The sequence below is a fragment of the Achroia grisella genome, unplaced genomic scaffold, assembly GCF_030625045.1.
Source record: "Achroia grisella isolate CSIRO2021 unplaced genomic scaffold, CSIRO_AGI_Agris_v1 utg460, whole genome shotgun sequence".
Taxonomy (NCBI): domain Eukaryota; kingdom Metazoa; phylum Arthropoda; class Insecta; order Lepidoptera; family Pyralidae; genus Achroia; species Achroia grisella.
Genome location: NW_026712870.1, coordinates 1401874 through 1427521, shown reverse-complemented (window position 1 = coordinate 1427521; position 25648 = coordinate 1401874). Strand labels below are relative to the sequence as shown.

Genomic DNA, 25648 nt, shown 5'->3' with positions numbered 1-25648 from the left:
TTCTGAAAGAGATCTCTTCCAGCCAACCTAACGCTGTGAGTTAGCTTGGTACTTAGTTCATATTCCGCCGTAGAATACACCACGCTACAGCCAGCTTACTGTTTCTCAACTTTAGTGTAGTGTATGTGGAAAAACTAGCAGTTTATTATATATCGTCTCGAGCCGAGCGTACACGGGCCGCCGTGCGCAAGAGGATTCCCTGCGCAAGCGCCGCGGAGTAAAGACGTGGAGCTATGGCTAACGAGCCGATATTTTGTCGATAACAACATACATACAAGAAGACATAAATAACAAATAAGTGAACACTATAGATCTCTTCCAGCCAACCTAACGCTGTGTAGTTAGCGGGGCAGCGATATATTTTTGTAATAACAATATTCTAATGTTTACTTAATAAAAAAATATATATTCTTATTATATATGTTTTTATTTAATAATATAATATATAAACCACTTACTGGTTTCATACTCCGCCGTAGAATACACCACGCTACAGCCAGCTTACTGTTTCTCAACCTTAGTATATAGGTTAAACTATGATTTGATAGGAATTTGAACCGGCAGGATATGTCTGAATGATTTTTAGATGCTTACGAGGGGGGCTGCGCCTCAACCCAGGGTGGGTTGAGGGGCAGCCCCTATCATATTATTGATATTCATCATCATCATCATCATCACAGCCCGGAAGACGTCCACTGCTGGACATAGGCCTATTGATATCAAGGGAGATGAAATAAAGTAGTTCTCCATACATTTTATTGAAGTAATTATATTTGAAGTTTTGACAACGAACAGCAATAGTCAGTTCTCTGGTTCCAATCAGCGTAAACTGGTAAGAAATATCAAAGAACAGACATAAATTATTCTACCAAGGCCTACACAATGATTGTGTGTTATTTACAGAGTGCCTACCACAAATTTGCTATTGTTATCAACTGCTTCTTTCTTATCCCATTTATTTGGGATATGTTGCTATATAATCACATTTTCTAAGTTGAACATTTTCTTGTATTAGATTAGATTACATTCTTGGCACGTAGTGACACATAAATAATTATTAGTAAGACACTTTAATAGCTAGATTAGAGACACGCTAGTAAAATAATGGATGGGTCCGCTCGGCGGACAGTATGCAACGCAATTCTCAGGTAACCCGGCGAAATTGTAACCTTATACTTATTGGGATAAGGTTGAATATTGCGTAATGTTTTAAGCAAGGCAACTGCTAGGTGGTACGTCACTATTGTGGCACATCTCTAGTGACGCATCTCTGTTCACTCTCTCCCGTCTTAGCCGTCAAGCCCTACAGGAGATCTCATTAGAACTCATACCAATATCTGGATCTGCACTAATGCCATCTTCAAGACTCATTTCTAAACTGTCCCCATCGTAATTTAATAAAAGTCAATTATCCTTCGACACTGAAGTCTTATTATCTATACATACATATAAATAAAATTGGAGTGTCTGTTTGTAAAATTGAAATAACCGTTTTTTACTACATGTATATGAATATAAATACGGTACATACACCAAAATATTTTTTTTTACAATTTTTGTCTGTCTGTCTGTCGGTCTGTTTGTTCCGGCTAATCTCTGAAATTAGTGAACCGATTTTGACGGGACTTACTTTGGCAGGTAGCTGATGTAATGAGTAACTTAGGCTACTTTAATTACAGAAAATTCTTTTATTTTGGAATTTTAAAGTTAAATTCCACGCAGACGAAGTCACGAGAACAACTAGTTATAAATATAACCAGAAGAGACAAAACATTCTATCTAATCAATATAAGAGAAACAGTCTGTTCTGTAGTGAATTTATTTGCAACTAACACAATTTATATGGTCGTACTTTTTTTATTGATCGTGGATGGCAAGAAGTTGCTTAACCTATGTAAAGTCGAAGATGTCCAGCACCTCTTGATGGAATGTGATAGGAATAGAGTAGAGAGGGAACTATTTATTAAAGATTTTAAAATCAACAAATTTCATGTGGGTACTATTCAGAGCATACTACATGCCCCTACTACGGATATTGCTCTGCGTTTGTGTGCGCTGATAAAAGCAACTTAATAAAGAGATGACATGTCTGAAAACAAAAACCCCAAAATAAATCTAGATTAAAAAAAACCTATGTATATTGATGGACTAACCACGACTTCAGAGACTGCTTCAAAAATAATCACATTACTGAAAATGTTCACCCCATCGTCCCATCCAGGACTCTCTCCCCACTGGGCACACTGGGTACGTGCCCAGGGCCCCGCGATGTTGGGACCCCCTAGTCTAGTCTAGTCCGTACTCCATTGCCAAACAATAACCGATAGCTACTCTACTCTCGCCTGAAAAACAGTCGTAACAAATGCTTACCGGCTATGGTCAATTTGTTATTTTTTTTATAAATAGGAACGTGCCCAGGGCCCCGCCATGGATTGGGGCCCCCTAGTCTAGTCGCTACTCCATTACCAAACAATAACCAATAGCTACTCTACTCTCGCCTGAAAAACAGTCGTAACAAATGCTTACCGGCTATGGTCAATTTGTTATTTTTTTTATAAATAGGAACGTGCCCAGGGCCCCGTGATGGATTGGGGCCCCCTAGTCTAGTCCCTACTCCATTACCAAACAATAACCAATAGCTACTCTACTCTCGCCTGAAAATCAGTTGTAACAAATGCTTACCGACTATGGTCAATTTGTTAATTTTTTTATAAATGTCTGGCAAGAACTTGCCTGGTGTGTTTTGAAGGTAGAGCATCCCGATATACATCTCTGAGGAGTCATGTTCAAAAATGACTTTGTCTATTCTAACAAAATAGTGCTTTATTACTGTGGTCATAGGGGCCCCATTATCCTAATGTGCCCAGGGCCTGTAACAGGTGAAAGATGGCCCTGGTTCCATCATCATCATACCTTGCCTTTATTCCATTATTTGGGTTGGTCGCAGGCGCTGGCGGGGCACCAGTGGAGGATGATAAGATGAGCATGAGATCAGGTCACAGCCCATCGTGGTATTTTCTCCAGGTTGCTTTCCAGGGTTAACCACGTGGAGGCCAACCTGATATGGTATATTTCTAGCAATGGGGACATTAGTCCAGATTACTCTAACCCTATCCCCTCCCTGCCATATGCAGTGTGTTATATTATTATACAGTGCGGCGCGAAGCGTGTCGGGTGGGCGGTGGCCGCGGGCTCGGCGAGTACCGAGGGCGGCTGCGAGCGCGTGCCGGTGCCGGTTCGAGCCTCGGTGACGCCTCATCGCCGCCGGTACACATACTACAAAAAGATGTTCAAACCGATGTGCTACTCGCTGCCCGCCCCATTCAAGATCTCGCTAGTATGAAGAGTCACAATACATATGGGTACAGATTGTAAGTTTTATGTAAAATGTGCACCCGACTGCACATTTTACTTTTTAATTGACATATTATTATGTTGGGCATTGATTTTAATTATTTTATTTATAGTGTAAAACTTTAAGTTGGGCTAAAAAGGACTTGTATCCAGAGCCGTAAAACAAATTAAAAAAAGGATATATTCCATCAATACAGACCGTAGAATAGTATAGAAAATTCTTTATTCAAATAGACTTATTTTTGAGACGTCAAATTTTTTTTTATCTACTGCATATTCGGTTAGTTCTCCAGTCAAAAGAACGAGCAAGAAACTTGCGTTTTGCTATTTTAAATAATTGTTGTAACTTTACATTTTAGACGGTCGTCTAGCGATTCGGCACACCGCTTTACTTCTGATGGTCGCGAGTTCGTTTCCTCGTACGTAACTCCTCCAGCTAAATATTCATGAGTATATTGTTTGTATCGGTCTGGGTGTTTGTATATTTCCAAAAAATATAAGTATTTATATCAGTTGTCTAGTACCCATAACATAGCTCTGCTTACCGTGGGACTAGATGGCACTGTGTTAATTGTCCAGGGTTATTTTTTTTAAGTTGAAATGTGTGAATACAAACTATCAACGAACATTAATTCAAAGGTGCAACACAATGACAGGACGAGTTCAGATCATAACCGACCTAATGCCCATCATGGTAAACTCCGTATTTGTTCCCTGGAGACCATATCCCGGGAACGTATACAGTTACATTATTCCATATTTATAAATAAAAAAAAAAAGTAGCTAAGTAAATGTTGTTTTGGATTACGTAGACAGCATCTGTTTGATTATTTTGATTTCTATGTTGATCGTCGCATGCCTCATCCTGTTAATGTGTATTTATTTAAAAGAGCAACACGAAAGTTTCTTGCCCGTTCTTCTTATAATGCACTCTTTCTGAGTGGCAGAATTAATATGACTATTTAAAATTGCTTAAATTAAGTTTATTTGAATAAATATTATTTATATTCTATTTTTTAGAAAGATCTGATTGTTGATGGCGGCCATTCGTATAAGTCGAGGTCTCCCACGCTCTTTTGTTCAAGATTAGCATTTAGTACCTTTCTAGTCATGTTCTCCTGGTCTTCAACCAACTGTACCAATGTAACATAACTTATTATTAAATTAAAATAAAACACTAAAATATACGTTTTATAATTACTGTTTTATTTAATACCTATCGCAGGTATTTATTGGAAATTATATGAAAATAAGTATTATACAAACTAGGAATGAATATATAAATGCTAACAGTGCATTGATTCACGTTTCCGAATGAAAATTCACTTATATTAAAATAAATACGTTTAGAGAGCAATAGTAAATTGAATTGTATTTATTATATCAATTTTATACACGTTTGTATGTGATCATGTATTGTGGTGGGCAGACTTGAAAATGTTATATAACCTCGCAGAAATATTGGCGGGAAAAAGATGACATGTTATTTTTTTTATTACTCTCTGCAATGGAAAGCAAAAGTAGAAACTTATAATATATGTATATATATACAATCAACTTTATATATATATAAATATATATCCCGGTATATTCAGTATATAAATTAATATTTAAACTCACACATATTATTTATTACTAATCATATCTTTTTATACGATTATTATTTCATTCTTAAACATATTGTTTCATATATTGCATTCAAGTAACTAAATTGGTTAAAAATAATATGTTCACCAAATATGCCAAGTGTGACTAATTGTATGTGTATGGTATAGTGATGTGTCGATATCTTAAAACTTCTAGTACCCTAGTAGTTATAAGTTACCAACTGCAAAAAATTGCAATGTGATTAATTTTTATGATTTTATTTTATTAATTATTTATTTCACATGTTTTTAAGTTCAAACAATATAAGAAATAATAAAAATAAATAATTTTTTAGAGTAGCCATATTGAATACATCATCAATACATATTACAATCAGATATTAAATGTTAATAATACACCATCCTCTGATGTATGCGTTTAAATTTAAGCTTATATTGCATCTACCTATCCTGTAGAGTATACAGCGTGAATATAAATTATAAAACCATCTGTACGTTGCAATTTTTAGCAAGAAATAGTACATATTGTATTTTCACGTTATTTTATACTCAGTGTGGGTGGGTGTAAATTTTGTATTGTTTGTTTATAAGGAAATTTAGGCAGTGATTTCATTTGTAGCTACAAACTTAGATATCAGTTTTATCACCTTAATATTTATTGTAAACGCGAAAGAGTGTGAGTATGGATGGATGTTTGTTACTCTTTCACGGAAAAACTACTCAACTGATTTTTATGAAACTTTACAGTAATATAGCTTATAAATCAGAATAACATATAGATTATAAATTTCATGCGAGTGAAACCGCGACCACAGCTAGTTTTACAATAGATAAGTATTATATTTAATATTGGGTCTAGTCACTATAAAAGTAAAGGGTATTTCAGCTGTGTGTGTGTCTCTCACAATAAACTATTTAAACATAACTATGTTTAATTTTCATACAAAACTTATATGCTACGTTCAGTACTCGAATACGTTGTCCGATGAACAGCAAGCGGTACCTTGCACTTACTAACAGTAAGTGCAAATGTGCTGTGTGAAAAAAATCATAGGATCACTTATATATATATATTCTTGTATTTATTTATAAAAAAACATAAGATCAAGTCGCTGTTTCGTCTGTTTGTTGGCTTAAACCACGCAACAGATCATAACACGGTTCACGATCATTTAGAAATCATTTTCCGGGAGGTTTATAGGTATTATTTATGACCATGGCAGAATGGTAGATGTGATTTTTGTATCATCACATTGAATCAATATTTTAGGCACATAGAAACAAAATTTTAGTTTATTGATTCCTATATATGTATTCGTTTAACATTTTCGAGCACTGAATAACTATTCTAGGCATTATAGCTAATTGTAAATAATTATTTAGATTTAATACATTTGGTAGATATATTTTATAACCAAACCTGGTTAGTCATTTGGCCGATTTTACTTAAATATAATATTTTATCGACGAAATTAAGATACATTAAATGTTAAATTAAACAAACTAAATTTGTGTATAATTGAGAGGCAAAAATAATAGATTATTATGAATTAAACAATATTCAATACAAAAAGAAAACCTGTGATGGGTTGAATTCATAACATTTATCAACAATGCAATTTTCTATATTTATAAAGCATATCATTTGCATTTTTTAGCGAACATATTTTTTATATCATCATTCTGTAAATAATATAATTGCAATATTTATTCTGTAATTACAATATCTCGCCAGGTTTGTTTAGAGGTAATAATACACCAAACGATCTTATATTAATTTAGGATAGGCTTTTTCATATAAATGTAACATTAGAATTAGTAAAGTGCACATTACACGTATGTAATATTATCAGTCATAAAATAAAGTCTAAAACGTTTTTAGTGGAATTAAATAAGTTTAGCCTTCTGTTCTTATTTAAGAAGATTATGCATTAACTATTAACTATAGGTATTATTATATTTGTGGTCCAAATAACTGTATCAAGACTCAATGATATTGAATATTTTGAATATTAATATGTAACTACTTTAAATACTATCATAAAATCCACAAGAAATTATATGGGTTTTGTATGATTACTTGATAATGTGTATTGGTTTATGAAAGGCAGTTACTTAAATATTACAAAAATAACTATTAACTCGTAATAGTTATAAATATGACTGCATATTAAATAAATTGGAAGTTCAAAACATGTTTTTAAAAATAAATTATATTATGGAATCATTATAGTTTTCTTTTCACCCCACTACATACCAGGGCGGCAGGAGTTGAGAAGAGTATATCCGATTACTATTTCCTGTTGTAAAAATTTCTTACATTTATAAAAATAACTATTAAACTTTTAATAATTATAAATATGACGGTGTAATGTGACTACATATTTAGTAAATAGGAAGTATAAATTGTGTTTTAAAAAATAAAACATATTATCGAATCATTCTATATTTCTTTTCACCGCTGTAAGTACCAGGGTCGCACGAGTTGAGGAGAGAATATCGGATAACTTCTTGTTATTGCAAAATTCATTACAACATACAAAAATAACTATTAACTTGTAATAATTATAAAAGTGATAGTCTAATGTGACTACATATTTAGCAAATAGGAAGTATAAATTGTGTTTTAAAAAATAATTTATATTATGGGTAATTTTCTTTTCACCGCTGTACGTACTAGGGTCGCACGAGTTCAGAAGAGTATATCCGATTACTCCTTGTTGTTGCAAAATTACTTACAACATACAAAATTAACTATTCAACTTGTAATAATTATATTCAGTAATCAGGAAGTAATATCCGATTACTATATAAATGTGACGGTGTAATGTGACTGCATAGTAAACAGGAAGTATAAATAGCGTTTTAAAAAATAAAACATATTATGGACATACTATCTTTTCACCGGCGTATATACCAGGCTCGCAGGAGTTAAGAAGAGTATATCAGATTACTTTATAAATGTATGATTTATGTTTTAAAAAATGGGATGGGATCATTCCAGTTTTCTTTTCACTACTGTACGTACCAGGCTAGCAGGAGTTACGAAGAGTATATCCGATTACTATACAAATGTGATATTACGGAATTATTTCTTTTCACCCGTGTATGTATACCAGGCTCGCAGGAGAAAGGAATAGTATATCCGATTACTTCTTCTTACTCTTGCCGAGTGTGAGTGTGTGGTGCGACTGCAAATTATGCTGCTTGCGTCTGTTGAACTCGATGGTGTCATCTTCTATCTTCTTGCGAAGTTCTTCGAGCCGCTTCTTTTCGTCTGTGTGATCTTTTTTCAGCTTGTCAAATTTGGTGTGGAGCTGTGGATTAAATAATAAATCATTAGGGTTTGTTTATAGGGGTTTTTTTTTAATTGCTGTTTCTGGTATTGGAAATAAACCCAAGTCCAGTAATATATAGTTTTACATATTTTTAAGCCAGGGCTGGGATCTCGCTCTATAGCTAAATATTCAAGGGTTATGTATCATATTTCTACATAATAATATTCAGGAACAATTCACACACATATGGAAAACACCCAGACCTCATGAATAAAAATATTTGTACCGTGCTAGAAATCGAACTTGCGACCATCGGAAGTAACCTAAACCGCTAAGTCACCAAGACCATCTAATTTATATTTCTACATAAACTTTAAATTAATTTTATATATATTTCTTTAAATAAATTAGATTAAAAATAACTTTAATTAGACACAATATTTTGGAGTTATTTGGACATAATACTTAATAATACGTGAAAATAAAGCATGCAAACAATAATAATATAGTTTTATTTGTAAATTATTTTAGGTCAATTGGATATAGGATGTTATTGAAAACGTGACCCTTGCAAAATCAGCTTATAGCAAGCGTACAAATTTTTAAGTATTAAATTACTGATTATTTATATAATTATTATTTATTCAAAGTATATGTAAATCTTCAATCTAAATATATATAACTCAAAGGTGACTGACATAGTGATCTATCAACGCAAAGCACAAACCACTGGACGGATCGGGCTGAAATTTGGCATGCAGGTAGATGTTATAATGTAAACATCCGCTAAGAAAGGATTTTGATTAATTCTACCCCCAAGGTGATAAAATAGGGGATGAAAGTTGGTATGAAACTTTGTCATTTTAAACCGATCGGGCTGAGACTTTGGATGCATAAAGCTACTTGACGTAGGAATCCCCTAAGAAAGGATTTGAATAAATTCCACCCCTAAGAGGATAAAATAGGGGATGAAAGTTTGTATAAATCTTAGATTTTGTAGGCCCAAATTTTTTACACACACAAAAATAAATCCGCAAAAACTACAATTACTACTAATTAAAAATAATTAATTATCATTTTAGGTTTCTATAAACTCTATTATAGAGTAGAAACACTTGGAAAGTAACCATTCATGCAGTTTACATCTAAATAATATTCCAGAGAGTTCCATCGGTGTAAGTTTAATGCAAGAAACACTATATTTTTACCTCTTTCTCGGCTTCCTTGAGTTCAGCCTCCTTCTCCTTGACGCGTTGCACGAACATCTGCCGCATCTCGTCTTCCTTCTGCTGCAGCTCGGCGAGGTGCGCGCTGCGCTTCTGTTCGAACGTCTGCTGGAAGGACACCTGGAAACAACGACAACTATGTCAAGTATTGTAACACAGGGTAGTGGGTTCCGAAATTTTTGTATTACATGAATCTGATGGTATTCCAAATTTTTGGTCTCGAAACCACATCTACATGAGTACATGATTTCGATACCGTGTGTACAGTGTGTCGCGAAGTTTCGTTGAACAATTGAATCGAAAATGTGACGGTAGATGAAAAAAACTGCTGTGACCTATTTACATTGACATCGCTGTTACTCCAGTCAGCTCGTGACCACGGCTAGTGCAACCTAGTCGAAACGTCGAGAGAGGTAAATACCTTTATTTGCCATAAAATTATTCGTGTTAAGACCCGGTTAATAATTTAAATAATAAATGATTTCGAGTCATCAAAATTTTTAATCTTAAAATAATTTCCTTATCCCATTTATTTGTCGTCGTAATATGTTTTTCTCTTCCATTCATCCCTGTTCGCAGTCATCTCGTTATTTACTCCCTTTCTAACCATATCATCTTTCACACAGTTCATCCATATCTTTTTCGGTTTCCAAGACTACATTCACTTAAGACACTTTCAGTACAAATTACGCGTGAGATTAGATTACGTCCACCCTCAAGGTACTAAGCAACAAACACACTGAAACTCGCAGCGCAAAAGCATCGCGATTTTCGAGACAAACGTTTGCAGCCCTTTTGCGCTGCGTAGCCGTCAATATATGATACTAGCTTTTACCCGCGGCTTCGCTCGCATAACTTCATTACTCGCTGCTATATAGCATTGAAGTAGCCAAATGTTGATATTTTATTTTTTGTTTCTTATAAAAAGTATCCCATGTTCAATGTAATACCTCCAAGAACAAGTGTAAAGAATTGCACGATGATTGGTACAGTACTTTTTGCGTGAAAGCGTAACCAACACACTTTCACATCTATACATATAAATAAAATTGATGTGTCTGTTTGTAATATTGAAATAAACGCTTTTTACTACATGCATATGAATATAAATACGGTACACACACCAAAATAACATTTTATACAATTTTTGTCAGTCTGTCTGTTTATTCCGGCTAATCTCTGAAATGGCTGGACCGCTTTTGACGGGACTTTTTCTGGCAGGTAGCTGATGTAATAAGGAGTAACTTGCCTAAGTTTCATTTTAGAAAATTAAAGTTAATTTCCACGCGGACGAAGTCGCAGGTGCAGCTAGTTTATAATCTTATATATAAAATTCTCGTGTCACAGTTTTCGTTCCCATAATCCTCCGAAACGGCTTGACCGATTCTCATGAAATTTTGTGAGCGTATTGAATAGGTCTGAGAATCGGCAAACATCTATTTTTCATCTCCCTAAATTTTAGGGGTAGTTCACCTCTAGATTTTTTTTTATTTTAAGGCAAAACAACGTTTGCCGGGACAGCTAGTATTAATATAATAAGGAAGTAAGGATACCTATACAGGTAAGCTACGTACGGGCTTGTTATCAGCGTCCACGTCCGTGAAGCCCATCTGCTGTAGCCGGCGGCGGCGGTACAGCTCGTAGTGCCGCGCGTGCGTCTTCTCGCGCATGTCCTCCATGTTGGTGCGGATCAGCATCTCGCGCAGCTTCACAAAGTCGCAGTGGGACTCGTTCTCGACTGTTACAAACAACGTAGTATTACAACATATAATATCAGGTATACTATATATATTATTATTTGTATATATTTATTTGCATTTCATATGTATTATATAATATTTATTAGTAACTTTGTGTTTGTTTTTCACATAACTGCCCCACAACGCTTTCTGTATACCTAAAGGTTCGCTGGTGGAGAATGCCATATGGCATTAAGCTCGCCTTTGTACAAGTTTTTTTTGTGCATTAAAGAATAAATAAAAAAAATAAAAAAACATGTCGTTTGTAGCAAATGATGCAATGAGGAAACTATTGACGACAGGCGACACATATAAGCGGCGTCGCGACGCACCTATAATATTTGTGTAGATTAGGTAGACAATAAGTTGTGTGTTGAAATTGGACAATAACTTAGAAATAATATTAGTTTTTAAAAGTGCTGTTTTAGAATAAGACATCGATTCACTGTTTAAAACTACGATAACGGTTGAACATGTGTTTGGTTACCAGCGTTCATTTGGCATTCATTGTTTATAAACACAATGAATATTTGTTGGCCTTTTGTGATAAGATAACACCGTTACTATTTTCTAGCCATCGGGTTTATGATGACCGTAGGGTTTCTTATTGTAAACATATTCTTATTGTAGACTAACGGACGGAACACGGTAATTCATGTCTTTATGAATATTGTCCAATCCGTGTTTACAGTGCATTGTAATTAGACAAGGAAATTGGTTATTGCACCAATGTTAAATATTCTTGGGTGGAGTTGTAGAATGCAATGCATTCTTTATGAGTAACTGTTAGTTTGTGAGAATAAAGAAGTAAGGGAATTTCGGCAATGTGCAAAGATATTGTTATGAAGTTGTATAACGTTGTGCATTGTCTGATAGAAATAAGGTTTGGTTTATTGCCAGTAAGAATTTTGTAAGGACTGTAGTCCCCACTACAGTCTATACCTCCCATATATAAGGCGAGGAATTTTTGTATCGAGTTAGTCGTAATATAGTTATAATGCAGTCATAATACTGTTATAATAGAGGGACTCAGACAGTCATAGTCGGATTGTTATATGCCGACGGCTGTCATAATCGAACACAGTACGGACGGCAGTTATAGTCCGTTATTATTGTAAAGTCAGTCGCGGTAGTTTCCTATAGACGCCATACAGTCTGAGCTACAGCGGCTGAAACTTGAATGTAACATCGAATACGGCTATAACTCAATTGTGAAACTTCTGTGGAGAGAATAAACAGGCTTCGAGAGACAACCGTTTCTTTCAAACCCCATCATCGATACAGTCCACTGCTCTCCCTGAGGAGCTGTCGCCAACAGTGTTGGACCTTCGAGCGCCGGATCTGCTGACAGCGACCTACGGAGATAAAATGGTAGTCACAAGAGGCCAAGCGGAACGTGATGAACAAGCGGCAGCGCTAGATGAAAAATCACCACAGTCACCGTCAATGAATAGGGTGGGCCCCCAGGAACATCGGAGCCCCGGTGACACCGTACCCTCCACACGCCGCGGATATCAGGTTGAAAATTGGACGGCCGGCGCCGAACAATTCGCCGGGCCGTCAACCGCCACCGCAATGAGGCAAGAAGTCACACAATATAGAAGAGGAACACCGACACCGTCCGTACAATCTATAAGAAGCGTGCAGGACGAGGCGATGCAACTAGCTGACATGGATCCTAAAATGGACAATCGTACACGTCAGAAGCTAGCAATGAACACTGCCGCCTCGAACAGATATTCAGCAGACCCAGGGGAACCAGAACAGAACGAACATCGTGTCCAGGAGTGGTTGAAACAAAATGGACCACCCACGGACAACATACGAGGGGAGTCGGTATTTATACGTACCAAACCGACTCGCCACGAGAACGGGGAACAATTAAAAACCCCGATCAAGACACAGAACAATGAAGACCAGCATCGACGATCATCAACACCGACGGACATAATGGAACGAGCCATAGACAAGCTAACGAGCGCGGTAGAATTTCTTATGAAGTCCAGGCCACCACCACGACAAGCTACTGATTTACCCATATTTACTGGGTCGCCGTGGGAATGGCTTCAATTCCGCGCAGCTATGACGGAGACGACAGCACTGTATCGCTTTACAGCAGTCGAAAACATAGCGAGATTGCGAAACAGTCTGCGGGGTGAAGCTAGAGAAATGGTAGCACCGTTGCTGAATGCCTCGACCCATCCAGATCGTATTATGGAAACGCTGGAACAATGCTTCGGTCATCCCGAAATAATAGCCGATCGTGCTATTGAAGACTTGAAGCGACTGCCACGACCAGGGCAGTCCACTAGCGAATTTAATGCATTCGCAGTTAAAGTACAAAACATCGTAACAGTTCTGAGTCAAGTAAAAAAGGTTATCTGTTCAACCCAATGCTGACCAGGGAAGTACTGGACAAAATGAGTCCCCATCAACGATCGAACTGGTATATATTTGCAGAGGAAAATGAGAAGCAGGATATACCAGACATAATTCAACTTTCAAACCATCTTACGCAAGAGGCGAGAAGGGCTATGAAATATGGATATTCGGCGCCTACATATGTAAAAAAAGAAATACCGCGACCACCCACGATGCATAGGCAGACAGCGATACCGCTTAGGAATAAGAGACATGTTTTTACAGTTGAAACTGTAGAAAATGAGAATAAGGGACACACGATTGTGTGCCCAGACTGCAGAGGACAACACAAGTTAACAGTTTGTCCTGAATTCACAACAAAAACAATCGATCAACGATGGAACGTTGTTAAAAAAGGCAGTCTGTGTTTTAAATGTCTCGTAAGTAAAAATAAACGTCACAATTGCGAAGCAATACCGTGCGGCGTCAGCACGTGTAAGCTTCGCTACCACCCGCTGCTGCACCAACACACAGGGCTCAGCGCAAACACCGGTGACAACGCTGAAGACATCGACAACGAAGCGGTTACGACAACGACAGTTGACAAGAGTACCGACATCAAATTAAAAGTATGTCCAGTCACTGTAATTGGCCCGAAAGGAAAACAAAGAATATATGCACTGTTCGATGAGGGATCTACAGTTACGCTATTGGATGGAAAAATAGCAAAAGCAGTGGGAGCGGACGGACCGATTCACCCACTAAACATGCATGGAATAAATGCTGACCGATGCGAAATAAATAGTCGATCGGTACAGATTAAGATACAAGGACAGAGCCGACGCAAATATAAAATAAATGCAAGAACCGTCACAGAAATGAAGCTCACTAGTCAGTCTATACCTAAACGACTGTTAGATTTAAATCATTTAAAGGATTTAAATCCGAATAACCTATGCTACGATAATGAGCGCCCACAGTTGTTAATCGGATCGGACAACTGGCAGCTTATCGTTACAAGAAAATTAAAAATGGGAAGTAGAAACGAGCCAGCCGCGTCATTAACGCAGTTAGGCTGGGTACTGCACGGTACCACTCCCCGCGTAACGAACAAAAGGGACTCGGCACAGGTGCTGCATGTTACAACAGTAGCAGAAAATAAACGGTTGCACGAGCACGTCGAGCAACACTTCGACACCGACACGTTGACTATAGAGAAAAAAATGAAGATAAAGTCGACGGATCAACGAGCAATTGATTGTTTCGAGACAACCGCGCACCGTAAGGATGACCGCGCATAAAAAGTCAGCTTGCGGAGGCGTAAAGTTGACGTCACACTGCCATCAAGTAATAACATGGCACTGAAACGACCGAAAACAGCTGACTATCTCGCCCGCAGCGAGGAAACGGTAACAGTATATTCAACAAACTGTAGTGAACGTAGCCTACCAGATGTAAGGCGTTTTTCAAATTACAACCGAGTGCTACGCGCTACAGCGATGCTGTTTCTGTTTAGAGATAAATGTCGAAATAAGAACGCACTTCTCGACATTGAACACCTGAAAAAGGCTGAACGCGTGTGGATTAAAGAAACACTACGCAACTCATTCGGCTCTGAAATAGAGATATTGATTGATATTCTCATAGAAAAACAGCACCGATCCGCTGGACACGCTAACAACGAGAGAGTCGTAAATGATATACGACAGATATATTATATAATAAATCTCCGACCAACCGTACGAGTAATAGCAAGAAGCTATCTTTGGTGTAGAGTACGAAAGAAGATGCCCACACCACCGAGTATGAGAGACCTGCCAAGGGAAAGATTACAGCAATTTCATAGGCCGTTTTCAAATTGTGGCATTGATTACTACAACCCTATTATAATTACAATAGGGAGACGGCATGAAAAGCGATGGATAGAACACTTTACCTACTTAACAACGAAGCGGCACATCCGAGATGCGAATAAGCAGAAAGAATACATTGAAATAGGTGACATGGTGATCGTAGTAGATCACACACTGACACGCAACGTGTGGCCAAGAGGCGTCGTCGAAGCAGTACATCCGGGAGCCGATGGTGTAGTACGCAGTGCCAACGTGCGAACGCGAGGAGGTGTATTTCGTCGGCCCACGAGTAAACTGGCTGTGCTGACACCGAGGATACAAGAAGTCGCCGTCTACCAGTGAAAGGAGGCTGCGACGAGTCTACGCCGAGGGGAGGATATTGACGACAGGCGACACATATAAGCGGCGTCGCGACGCACCTATAATATTTGTGTAGATTAGGTAGACAATAAGTTGTGTGTTGAAATTGGACAATAACTTAGAAATAATATTAGTTTTTAAAAGTGCTGTTTTAGAATAAGACATCGATTCACTGTTTAAAACTACGATAACGGTTGAACATGTGTTTGGTTACCAGCGTTCATTTGGCATTCATTGTTTATAAACACAATGAATATTTGTTGGCCTTTTGTGATAAGATAACACCGTTACTATTTTCTAGCCATCGGGTTTATGATGACCGTAGGGTTTCTTATTGTAAACATATTCTTATTGTAGACTAACGGACGGAACACGGTAATTCATGTCTTTATGAATATTGTCCAATCCGTGTTTACAGTGCATTGTAATTAGACAAGGAAATTGGTTATTGCACCAATGTTAAATATTCTTGGGTGGAGTTGTACAATGCAATGCATTCTTTATGAGTAACTGTTAGTTTGTGAGAATAAAGAAGTAAGGGAATTTCGGCAATGTGCAAAGATATTGTTATGAAGTTGTATAACGTTGTGCATTGTCTGATAGAAATAAGGTTTGGTTTATTGCCAGTAAGAATTTTGTAAGGACTGTAGTCCCCACTACAGTCTATACCTCCCATATATAAGGCGAGGAATTTTTGTATCGAGTTAGTCGTAATATAGTTATAATGCAGTCATAATACTGTTATAATAGAGGGACTCAGACAGTCATAGTCGGATTGTTATATGCCGACGGCTGTCATAATCGAACACAGTACGGACGGCAGTTATAGTCCGTTATTATTGTAAAGTCAGTCGCGGTAGTTTCCTATAGACGCCATACAGTCTGAGCTACAGCGGCTGAAACTTGAATGTAACATCGAATACGGCTATAACTCAATTGTGAAACTTCTGTGGAGAGAATAAACAGGCTTCGAGAGACAACCGTTTCTTTCAAACCCCACCATCGATACAGTCCACTGCTCTCCCTGAGGAGCTGTCGTCAACAGAAACAATATGACATGTAATGTAGGTAGATAAATAAATCTGTAGTTTTGTAAACATGTACAAGCACAGAAGAATAAGAGCCGAACTGACGGTAGATTTGACGTATCATAAAGAGTCTGTAATATAACTACACGAATAAAGATATTTTGAATTTGAATTTGAATTGAATTTGAAAATTAATGTTGTACAAGATCAGTTGTAAAGTATGAGCTGAGTTTGTTATCAGTTCTTACTTCGAAAGAACTCTGAATAGACCTACTTTAATAAAGATATTTTGTTTTGATAGTAGAACTGCTGGAGAGTAGTTTTATGGTTTCCATAAATTGAATTAAAAGACAAAATTATACATTTTTTTTGTACCTGGTTTATCCGCGATCAGTATGTCTGCTATAATCGGATTGGTTGAAAATTATACATATAAATAAAAATAATCATCTTTGGACAATTCATGCAAGCCCAAGTATCGAGATGGATGGACTGTGTGAAAGATGATACGGTAAGAAAGGAAGTAAATAACGCGATGACTGCGAACAGGGATGAATGGAAGCGAAAAACATATTACGCCGACCACAAATAAATGGGATAAGGAAGAAGCAGATGATGATGATGATGATGCAAGTCCATGTATCAATCATAAAAGTATATTATTTGGCCAAACCAATATGAATAAATGGTACTGACCTTGCACAGTACCCCAGGGGTACTGCCTGGCGCGCACCGTCTTGTTGCCAATCTTGACGAAGTCAGTACTGCCCACCACTGCGAACGGTATGTGCGAGTTCATGCTGGAGTTGGTCTCGGAGACGGACTCATCGTCCACTGGAAACTGGTATATCTCCACACCGTTCGCTTGAAGCTCTTGCATTATTTTTGACTGTGTGGTAAAATTGCACATAATTACATTAACAACAGTACTAGTGATTACATCCGCTTTTTCTTAGAAATAAAATCTTTATACAAATAAATTTAATATTAGTAATTTTTAAATTCATATTCTTTTTTTTCAAAGGTCAAAGGTTTTTTAAAGTTTAATTACGCAATAAATTTCTAAACGCACCCTGTTGGACAGGTATCAGCCGTTTGTAACGAATTATTCAAGACTAAAATTAGCCAAATCGGTTCAGCCGTTCTCGACTTTTTGCGAGACTAACGAATAGCAATTCTTTTATATATATATAGATAAATAGATTGCAATATGCTTTTTAATTAAATAAATTTATTAAATTAAAAATTTATTAAATTGCTTTTTAAATAAATGTGGTTCAGCATTACATTTTTAAATTCTGTGTGAATAGAAACTGCCACTTAAATTAAATTAAATAAAATAGCAAAATTGACACTTGAATTTTACATATTTGTATAGGACATTTGAACAAAAGTGAATTCAAATTCTCATCATCATCGTGAATGTTAATTTTTTCTATTATATATTTTTCCCTACCGTCCATAAACAAGTTCAGTACATAAACATAAAATATCCAATTGAGAACCACTCGCAAGAAATTCAATTGAATATTTTTTAATTCAGTTTAGTTGTATAATCTGTACATACAATTTTAAATGTAAATAAACAAAATTGTTCTTCATGAGAGGTCAGTACCTTGAATTTTTGTAGTTCAGTCTTAGAGATTGTGTCCGCCTTGGCTATAATGGGTATTATATTGACTTTGGTATCCAGCTTCTTCATGCACACCAGGTCGATAGACTTGAGACCGTGACCTGGAATAGTAGAAATCATACTGTAGTAATTTGTTTGTGATTTTTGTGAATAATAATGGAATAGTTCACCCGCCTCCGCTAACCGGTTTACGCTGGTGCCCCACCAGTGGAGAATGATAAAATGAACATAAAATCAGATCTTCCATCTTGGCAAATGGCAATTTACCATGATGATGATCTGCATAATTAATGACTAATAGTTTAAAAATAAATATAGTATAAATAAGATCAAAGTCTAGAATTTATTACCATATTAATCTCATAGGCTACGGTAAGCATTTACCATCAGATGAGCCGTATGCTTGATTGCCAACATCATGGAATAAAAAAAAAGCAATTCTAGACTCTGGTCCATCAATTGCTTGTAGCAAGAACGCAGCCATCTTTGTAGCATCTTTAATATATGTAACGTATTCCACTCCGATCGATCAATCGATCCAATTCAAACGGGGATCGAAATTACGACGGCCTGAGCCGAGGTTCGAACCCCTAGCGGTGCCCTCAGACTAAAGTCATATCCGTCAGACGGGAGTTGGCCTTCAGCCGCTCCATAACTCCTTCCTTGGTTTGGAGTGCCATCTGCACTCGCCCCCTATCGTCCGGTGAATCTGTAAGAGCTGAAGCTAACAGCATTAGAGTAGTCCGAATAAAAAATGCTACGTATCGTATTGTGTGTACAATACATTCATACGCAGTTTGTTATTTACTTTCCTCATACGGACAGACGGTAATCACCGCTGTGGAATGTTAAACAGTTATTAAATGTGCTATCAACTTCCTTTTTGTATGTTTGTATATCACTACGCATCTATGAGTCAACTACGTAATACTTATTATACTAATATTATAAACGCGAAAGTTTCTAAGTATGGATGGATAGACGGATGGATGGATGTTTGTTACTCTTTCACGCAAAAACTACTGAACGGAAATTTACAGAAATAATCTTTATTGAAATAAACTTAATACAAGCACTTTTGAATAGTCATATTTTTTTATTCTACCACTCATTCGGAACGCAGACTCATCACAAAAAGAATAAGAAACTTGTGTGTTGCTCTCTTGAATAGATGTTATTTAAAATAAATAATTACACAGTAACAAGAGGCATGCGATAATCAACATAGAAACCGCTACGCACTCTGCAATCAGATAATCAACATAGGTTTTCTCGAGAGACCAGCATGGGGGTTTTCAAGAAGGGTATATTAAGCTACGGGTCACTCATTCCTCCATAGTGCAATCAGAAAATATTGTCAGCGCTATGAATTTCAAGATTTTTCTACTAAAACATAGTTTACAGGGTAGGGTTGACGGTACTAGACCCCGTGGACAATCACCCATGCGACTCACTCCACGAGTGTACCAGAATGGCAGCCAGTAGAGAGAAATGGCGAGATATCGTGCAGTGGATGACACCTGCCTCTCACTCTACTATATAATGACCACGACCGTTCTATCAACAGCGTATTGAATAAGAAAATAGTAATAAAAAATATCTGTTTCTCCATATATCCATTCTCACAAATTTTCGTATTTATAATATTAGTAATTTTTAAGACGTTCGCTTAAATAGGATATTGATAAATTCAACCCCTATGGGGATAAAATAAGGGATGATGCAGGTTGTAAATGTATTAGTTTGAACCTATCAATACCTAAAGGAACGAATAAATTAATACGAACAAAATATTTTTTAGTTCTTTAGGCTACTTTTATTTTAGAAAAATAAAGTTAAATTCCACGCGGACGATGTCGCGGGAGCAGCTAGTATAATATATAATTATGTATGTAATATTAATAACAGGCCATAGTAATCCATAGGGAGCACCGGTAGTAATTAACTCGAGTCAACTATTATAAGTGTTACTAACTCCAAAACCTAGTTACATATGCCGTTATTGGGATCCCTAGAGTGGAACTTTCGCGTGTACGTTGGTATTAGTATGTCGCGCGCGGCCTGAATATGTTATGACCGGTACAGTACGGTGGTGTCAAGGGCGGGTCGTACTGGGTCACTGGAGCACCAGTCATCGTGATGACTGCCAATATGTGGTCAACATTTATACTTAGTAGCTGTCCCGGCAAACGTTTTGCCATATAAATTAATAACGCTGTAAAAAATAAGGGTTGGTGATAGAAGGGTGAAAATTTACGGTTGTATGTATTTTTAATATCCACCTAAAGAAAGAAATTATCAAAAAAATAAAAAAAATGTTTTTGGAGTGAGAGTGAGTCCCTCTTAACACTTTAGGGGTATGAAAACTAGTTATATACCTCTTCTCAGACCTACTGAATATACATATAAAATTTCGTCAAAATAGGTCAAGCCGTTTCTGAGGAGTATAAACACGAAACCTGTGACACGAGAATTTTATGTATTAGATAAAGTGACTGTTTGTTTCTCCTTCTAAACTATTCCACACTTTTTTCATTGTCATTTTGAGATTCTTTTTCAGAAAGTTTATCTAATATAATACATTCTCGCGTCACAGCGTTCGGTGTCATACTTTTCCAAAATGGTTATTTATTTTTTATACCCTTTAGTAGTAAGGGTTGCTCGACAAATTTTTTTTTTTTTAACTTTAAAAAAAATTTTTTATTATGTAGATAAGAATATACAAACTTAAATTTTCATCATATTCAGGGATATTATAATAATAATAGTCTCCGGAAAATTCACACAGCGCCATCTAGACCCTAGTTACTCTAGCTAAAGCTTGTGTTATGGGTACTAGACAACTGATACAAAACATAGACATATATTTTTTGTAAATACATACATATTAAACAATAGAAAACACCCAGACCAATATAAACAACCATACTCATGAACACTAATGTTTGAACCGTGCGAGGAATCTAACCCGCTACCATGAACGTAAAGCGGTGTGCTAAACCGCTACACAACCAAGGTCGTCATATTATTATTCTATTCTATTATATATGTTATTATGCAAATAAATAACTTTCTTACTAAACAAAGTAGTTCAAAGTAGAACAACTCACCTGTAGGGCAAATGAAGTACAGACACACATGCAGGCGACTGTCGTGGTAGCCCCCCAGTGACCTTTTAATTTTCAGCTCCTCCTGCAGGTATGCCTCGAACTGGGCATCAATGTAATCTACCACTGCCTTGAAACTATCCTCCTTATTGACCTGGTCTCCGTAGCCGACTGTGTCGCAGATTGTCAACTGTCAAAATATTTAAAATTTAGATATACTACTGACCACTATGGTGGGAGTCACTATATTCTCTTAAATTGTGGTCTACTTGTGGGAAGTGGTCTGTTCAGGTTGCGAACACTGATTAGATTTTTTGTATTTTTCAATAGCATATGCTGGTGGTCACTCTATTCTCCCAAATTTGAATTTTAATGCCTGTGTATTATTGTAAACATGTACATTTATTTGAAAAGAATACGAGCTGAGTTTCTTGTCAGTTCTTCTCCATAAGATACTGATAGGTTCAAACTAATACATTTACATCCTGCCTTATTTTATCCCCATGGGGGTTGAATTTAACAAAACCCTATTTAAGCGAACGTCTTCATCATAGTAGCTCCAATATTTAATTTCAGTTCAATCAGTCGAAAATCCAAGAAGATTTATACAAACATTCATCACCTATTTTATCCCCTTAGAGGTGGAATTTATCAAAATCCTTTCTTAGGGGATGCCTAAGTCATAGTAGCTTTATGTATGCAAAGTCTTAGCCCGATCGGTTTAAAATTGACAAAGTTTCATACAAACTTTCATCCCCTATTATATCCCCTTGGGGGTAGAATTAATCAATATCCTTTCTTAGCGGGTGCCTACGTCTGCCTGCATGCCAAATTTCAGCCCGATCCGTCCAGTGGTTACATAGCACGTTTTATTCAAAATACTATATCTTGAGGACATATTAGAAACCAAATAATACATGACAATATTTACCTTAAGTCTCACATTGCTCTCCTGTAACTCGTATGTATGAGCCTTTAGCTTCACAGTGGGCAGGTTGTGTGGACTAGGTGCGGACTCAAAGTTGGTGTTGAAAAGAGAGTCCATGAGTGTGGACTTGCCCAACCCTGTTTCACCTATTATTTATAAAAAAAATCATTAAATTAGTATAAAATCGCTGTTTAGTTGTAGGCAGGATGTAAATCTTTAAAACTATGCAACAGATTTTGAAGCTGTTTTTTAATAGAGTGATTCTAGAGGATGTTTTATATATATGATACATATACACCCGTGCGAAGCTAGGGCGAGTAGCTAGTATAAAATAAAGTTGCTGTCTCTGTCCCTATGTATGCTTAAATCTTTAAAACTATGCAACGGATTTTGAAGCTGTTTTTTTAATAGATAGATTGATTCTAGAGGAAGTTTTATATATATGATATATCTACACCCGTGTAAAGCCAGGACGAGCTAGTTGTAAATATTTCAAAGTTCAAAATCATTATAAATACATAAACAAAATTACTGGAAGGCGATTGTTAGTAATGGACTAATGAAACAATTGCTAAAAATGTACTATGTCAGGTTGACTTCTACATTTGCCATAATGGGCTAACTGACCTGACCTTATTAACAAGTGGTTAAATTAAGTTTATTTGAATAAAGGATTTTCTATTCTATTAATTTTATTCATGCTCAGCTTATCCTCCACTGGTGCCTATCCAATGTAAACCGTTAACACAAGCAAGTGCACCAAGTCATTATTGTCAATTTAAAAAGACTAAATAACTTGACTTCATGCACATCCTGTCATCCTCCACAGGTATCCCATCAGTACAAACCACTGGTACAGGTGGATACATACAGTTTTATATATATCCATAAAGTAAAAGGATCTACAAGATATGTACTAGAATCAGACACTACCTCTATCAGGATTAATTCTACTAGTAGCTATGTTCCTGTTATAAATGTGAGATATAACAGTGAATTTACAATCAGTCCCCAGTAATGGCAACAAATGAGAGAGATTGTTTGCCTTACAATAGTAGTAATATATAAGCATTTTAGAATAGTATTTTTTTAATTCTATTATGAATTTGGGAACCAGAATCATCCTCATGATGATGGAATGGAGAACTTGTCTGTTGCTCTTTTAAATAAATGTATATCAATAGAAACAGAAATAATCTTTATTTAAATAAACTTATTATAAGCACTTTAGAATTGTCACTTTTTTTATTCTACCATTCATTTCGAACAAAGAATGAGCAAGAAACTTATGTGTTTGATAAATAAATTTTGTTTTATGTAGATTTACATCAACTATGACTAGGCATGCTACAATCAACATAGAAACCGCTACACTCTCCATCTTTTACAATCAGATTGCATTGTCAGCGCTATGAATTTTAAGTTAGATAATTTCTATAAAAACATTACTTATTATCATTTACAAATTCTTCAATTTTATAATAAGCTTTTTTACAAGAAAATATTTTATAAGACATTTTAATCAATTTATTTTATGTCACTTCCATTCCAGATATTTTTTATATTGTGGACTAACGACTTCTTTGGGATTCTAGTTACATCTACAAAAACTTATTTTCAATATTGTGGAAAAGGTCAATATAATATTATTTTAGTATTGGTAGTTATTTATCAACTGTATATATATTGATACACAAACACCTATGACTCAGAATTATCAATCACTTTGTATGGCTCTGAGTAATACACAATACTGAAGAATGTAGCAATACTCTTTATTACACCCACTAAATCCAAAAGATGTTGAAACATTAATGAAGGTGAAGATAAGGCGCACCTACGGTACGTGGGTGATTAACTTATTAACTAGTAATTGCAAAAACTTACCAATGCACAGGATGTTAAACACGAATCCATTTTGAACACTTTTGTTCACCAACTGATCAGGCAAGCTGTCGAATCCGACATGCCCTGACAGTTTAAGGGTACGTAATGCGGGCTCCATCTGCGAAAACCCTCTCATTAGCAAGGCACGGCGAGTAACTAAATTAAAATGAGAACGCACGCATAGGCATACCTACAATACACAAGTCTACATTTCAGACACGCAAGAAAATAGGTATTTCAAACAGTTTATTGTTTGTGTTTGTGGTCATCGTCCAAGGAATGTTTTTAAATAATCCACTCACATTTTGTTTATAAGATTGTCACTTTCTCGAGATAAATTTTGTTACTTCGCTGAGCAACGCCCAGTAGTAATTTGTTAAATATAAAAAAAATACAGAAATAGGGCAGTAATTTTGAAACGTATGTAATAATAAAATATAATGTCTAAGTGCAAATGACGTAATCAGGTCGCAAGAGATGTTAAATTATAATAATAAACTTACTTTTGGTGGTTGGACATCTATAGCCGCCATGATTATTGTTTGACTAAATGATTATAATGAAGTTGACGCGAGTGTCTTGCGTTTTGTTGATGAATTACGACCCCGAATGTCATTACTGTCATATTGACAGATAGTATCTACTACAACTTCACAGCACAATGCAAGTAACCAACTAATACAAATTTTAAGTAAAAATATTATTTAAGTAAATATTAGTATGAATTTATTACAAAAAATGGTGTATAAAAATGAAAATTTGCACAATATTTTTTTATTTTATTTTAAAATTGACAGTAATTCATGAGAAAAGTATATTTTTTTAAAGTTGGCTAACCTAGACAAAGCTGCGTTGTTACCATGACAAAAAAATGTCCAATATATCTGGTACAGTGAGAATGTTTTAAAATTATACATTATAATTTATTACAAATGACCAAAGACCATAAGTTTCACATCAAATAGCAATGACCGATGTATGAAACATTAATTATTTTATATAAAGAAATATATTTACAAACATAAAGCGGAAAAAATGTCAAACAGAAAATTATTTTTTAATTTGTTTTTCTTCTTGAACAAAACTAATCAATTACAGTATATATATAAATTTTATTTTAATATAAACTTACATGACAGTAGGGGGTTGTATATGAGGTGTTAAAGTTTATACTACAAGTAAAAAAGCGTGTATTTGCCATTGTTTCCAGAACACTAATCTGAAATTGGGTACATGATAAAAGTCCATATCGTACGCTTATATTAAATTACTTTAAATAATTACTCC

At 35.9% G+C, this 25648-nt stretch overlaps 1 protein-coding gene across 1 annotated transcript; it reads right to left on the bottom strand.

The window, feature by feature from the left end:
• Nucleotides 1–8075: 8075 nt before the first annotated feature.
• On the bottom strand, nt 8076–24956 carry LOC131845214 (septin-2). Its single transcript, XM_059194258.1, has 9 exons — nt 24865–24956; nt 24362–24479; nt 22478–22620; nt 21550–21736; nt 18422–18540; nt 17503–17695; nt 11040–11203; nt 9448–9585; nt 8076–8278 (listed from the first exon to the last, which is right to left on the bottom strand). The coding sequence occupies exons 1-9, from the start codon at nt 24892–24894 to the stop codon at nt 8111–8113; spliced, it is 1260 nt and encodes a 419-aa protein (XP_059050241.1). The 5' UTR covers nt 24895–24956; the 3' UTR covers nt 8076–8110.
• Between the last annotated feature and the right edge of the window lie 692 nt (nt 24957–25648).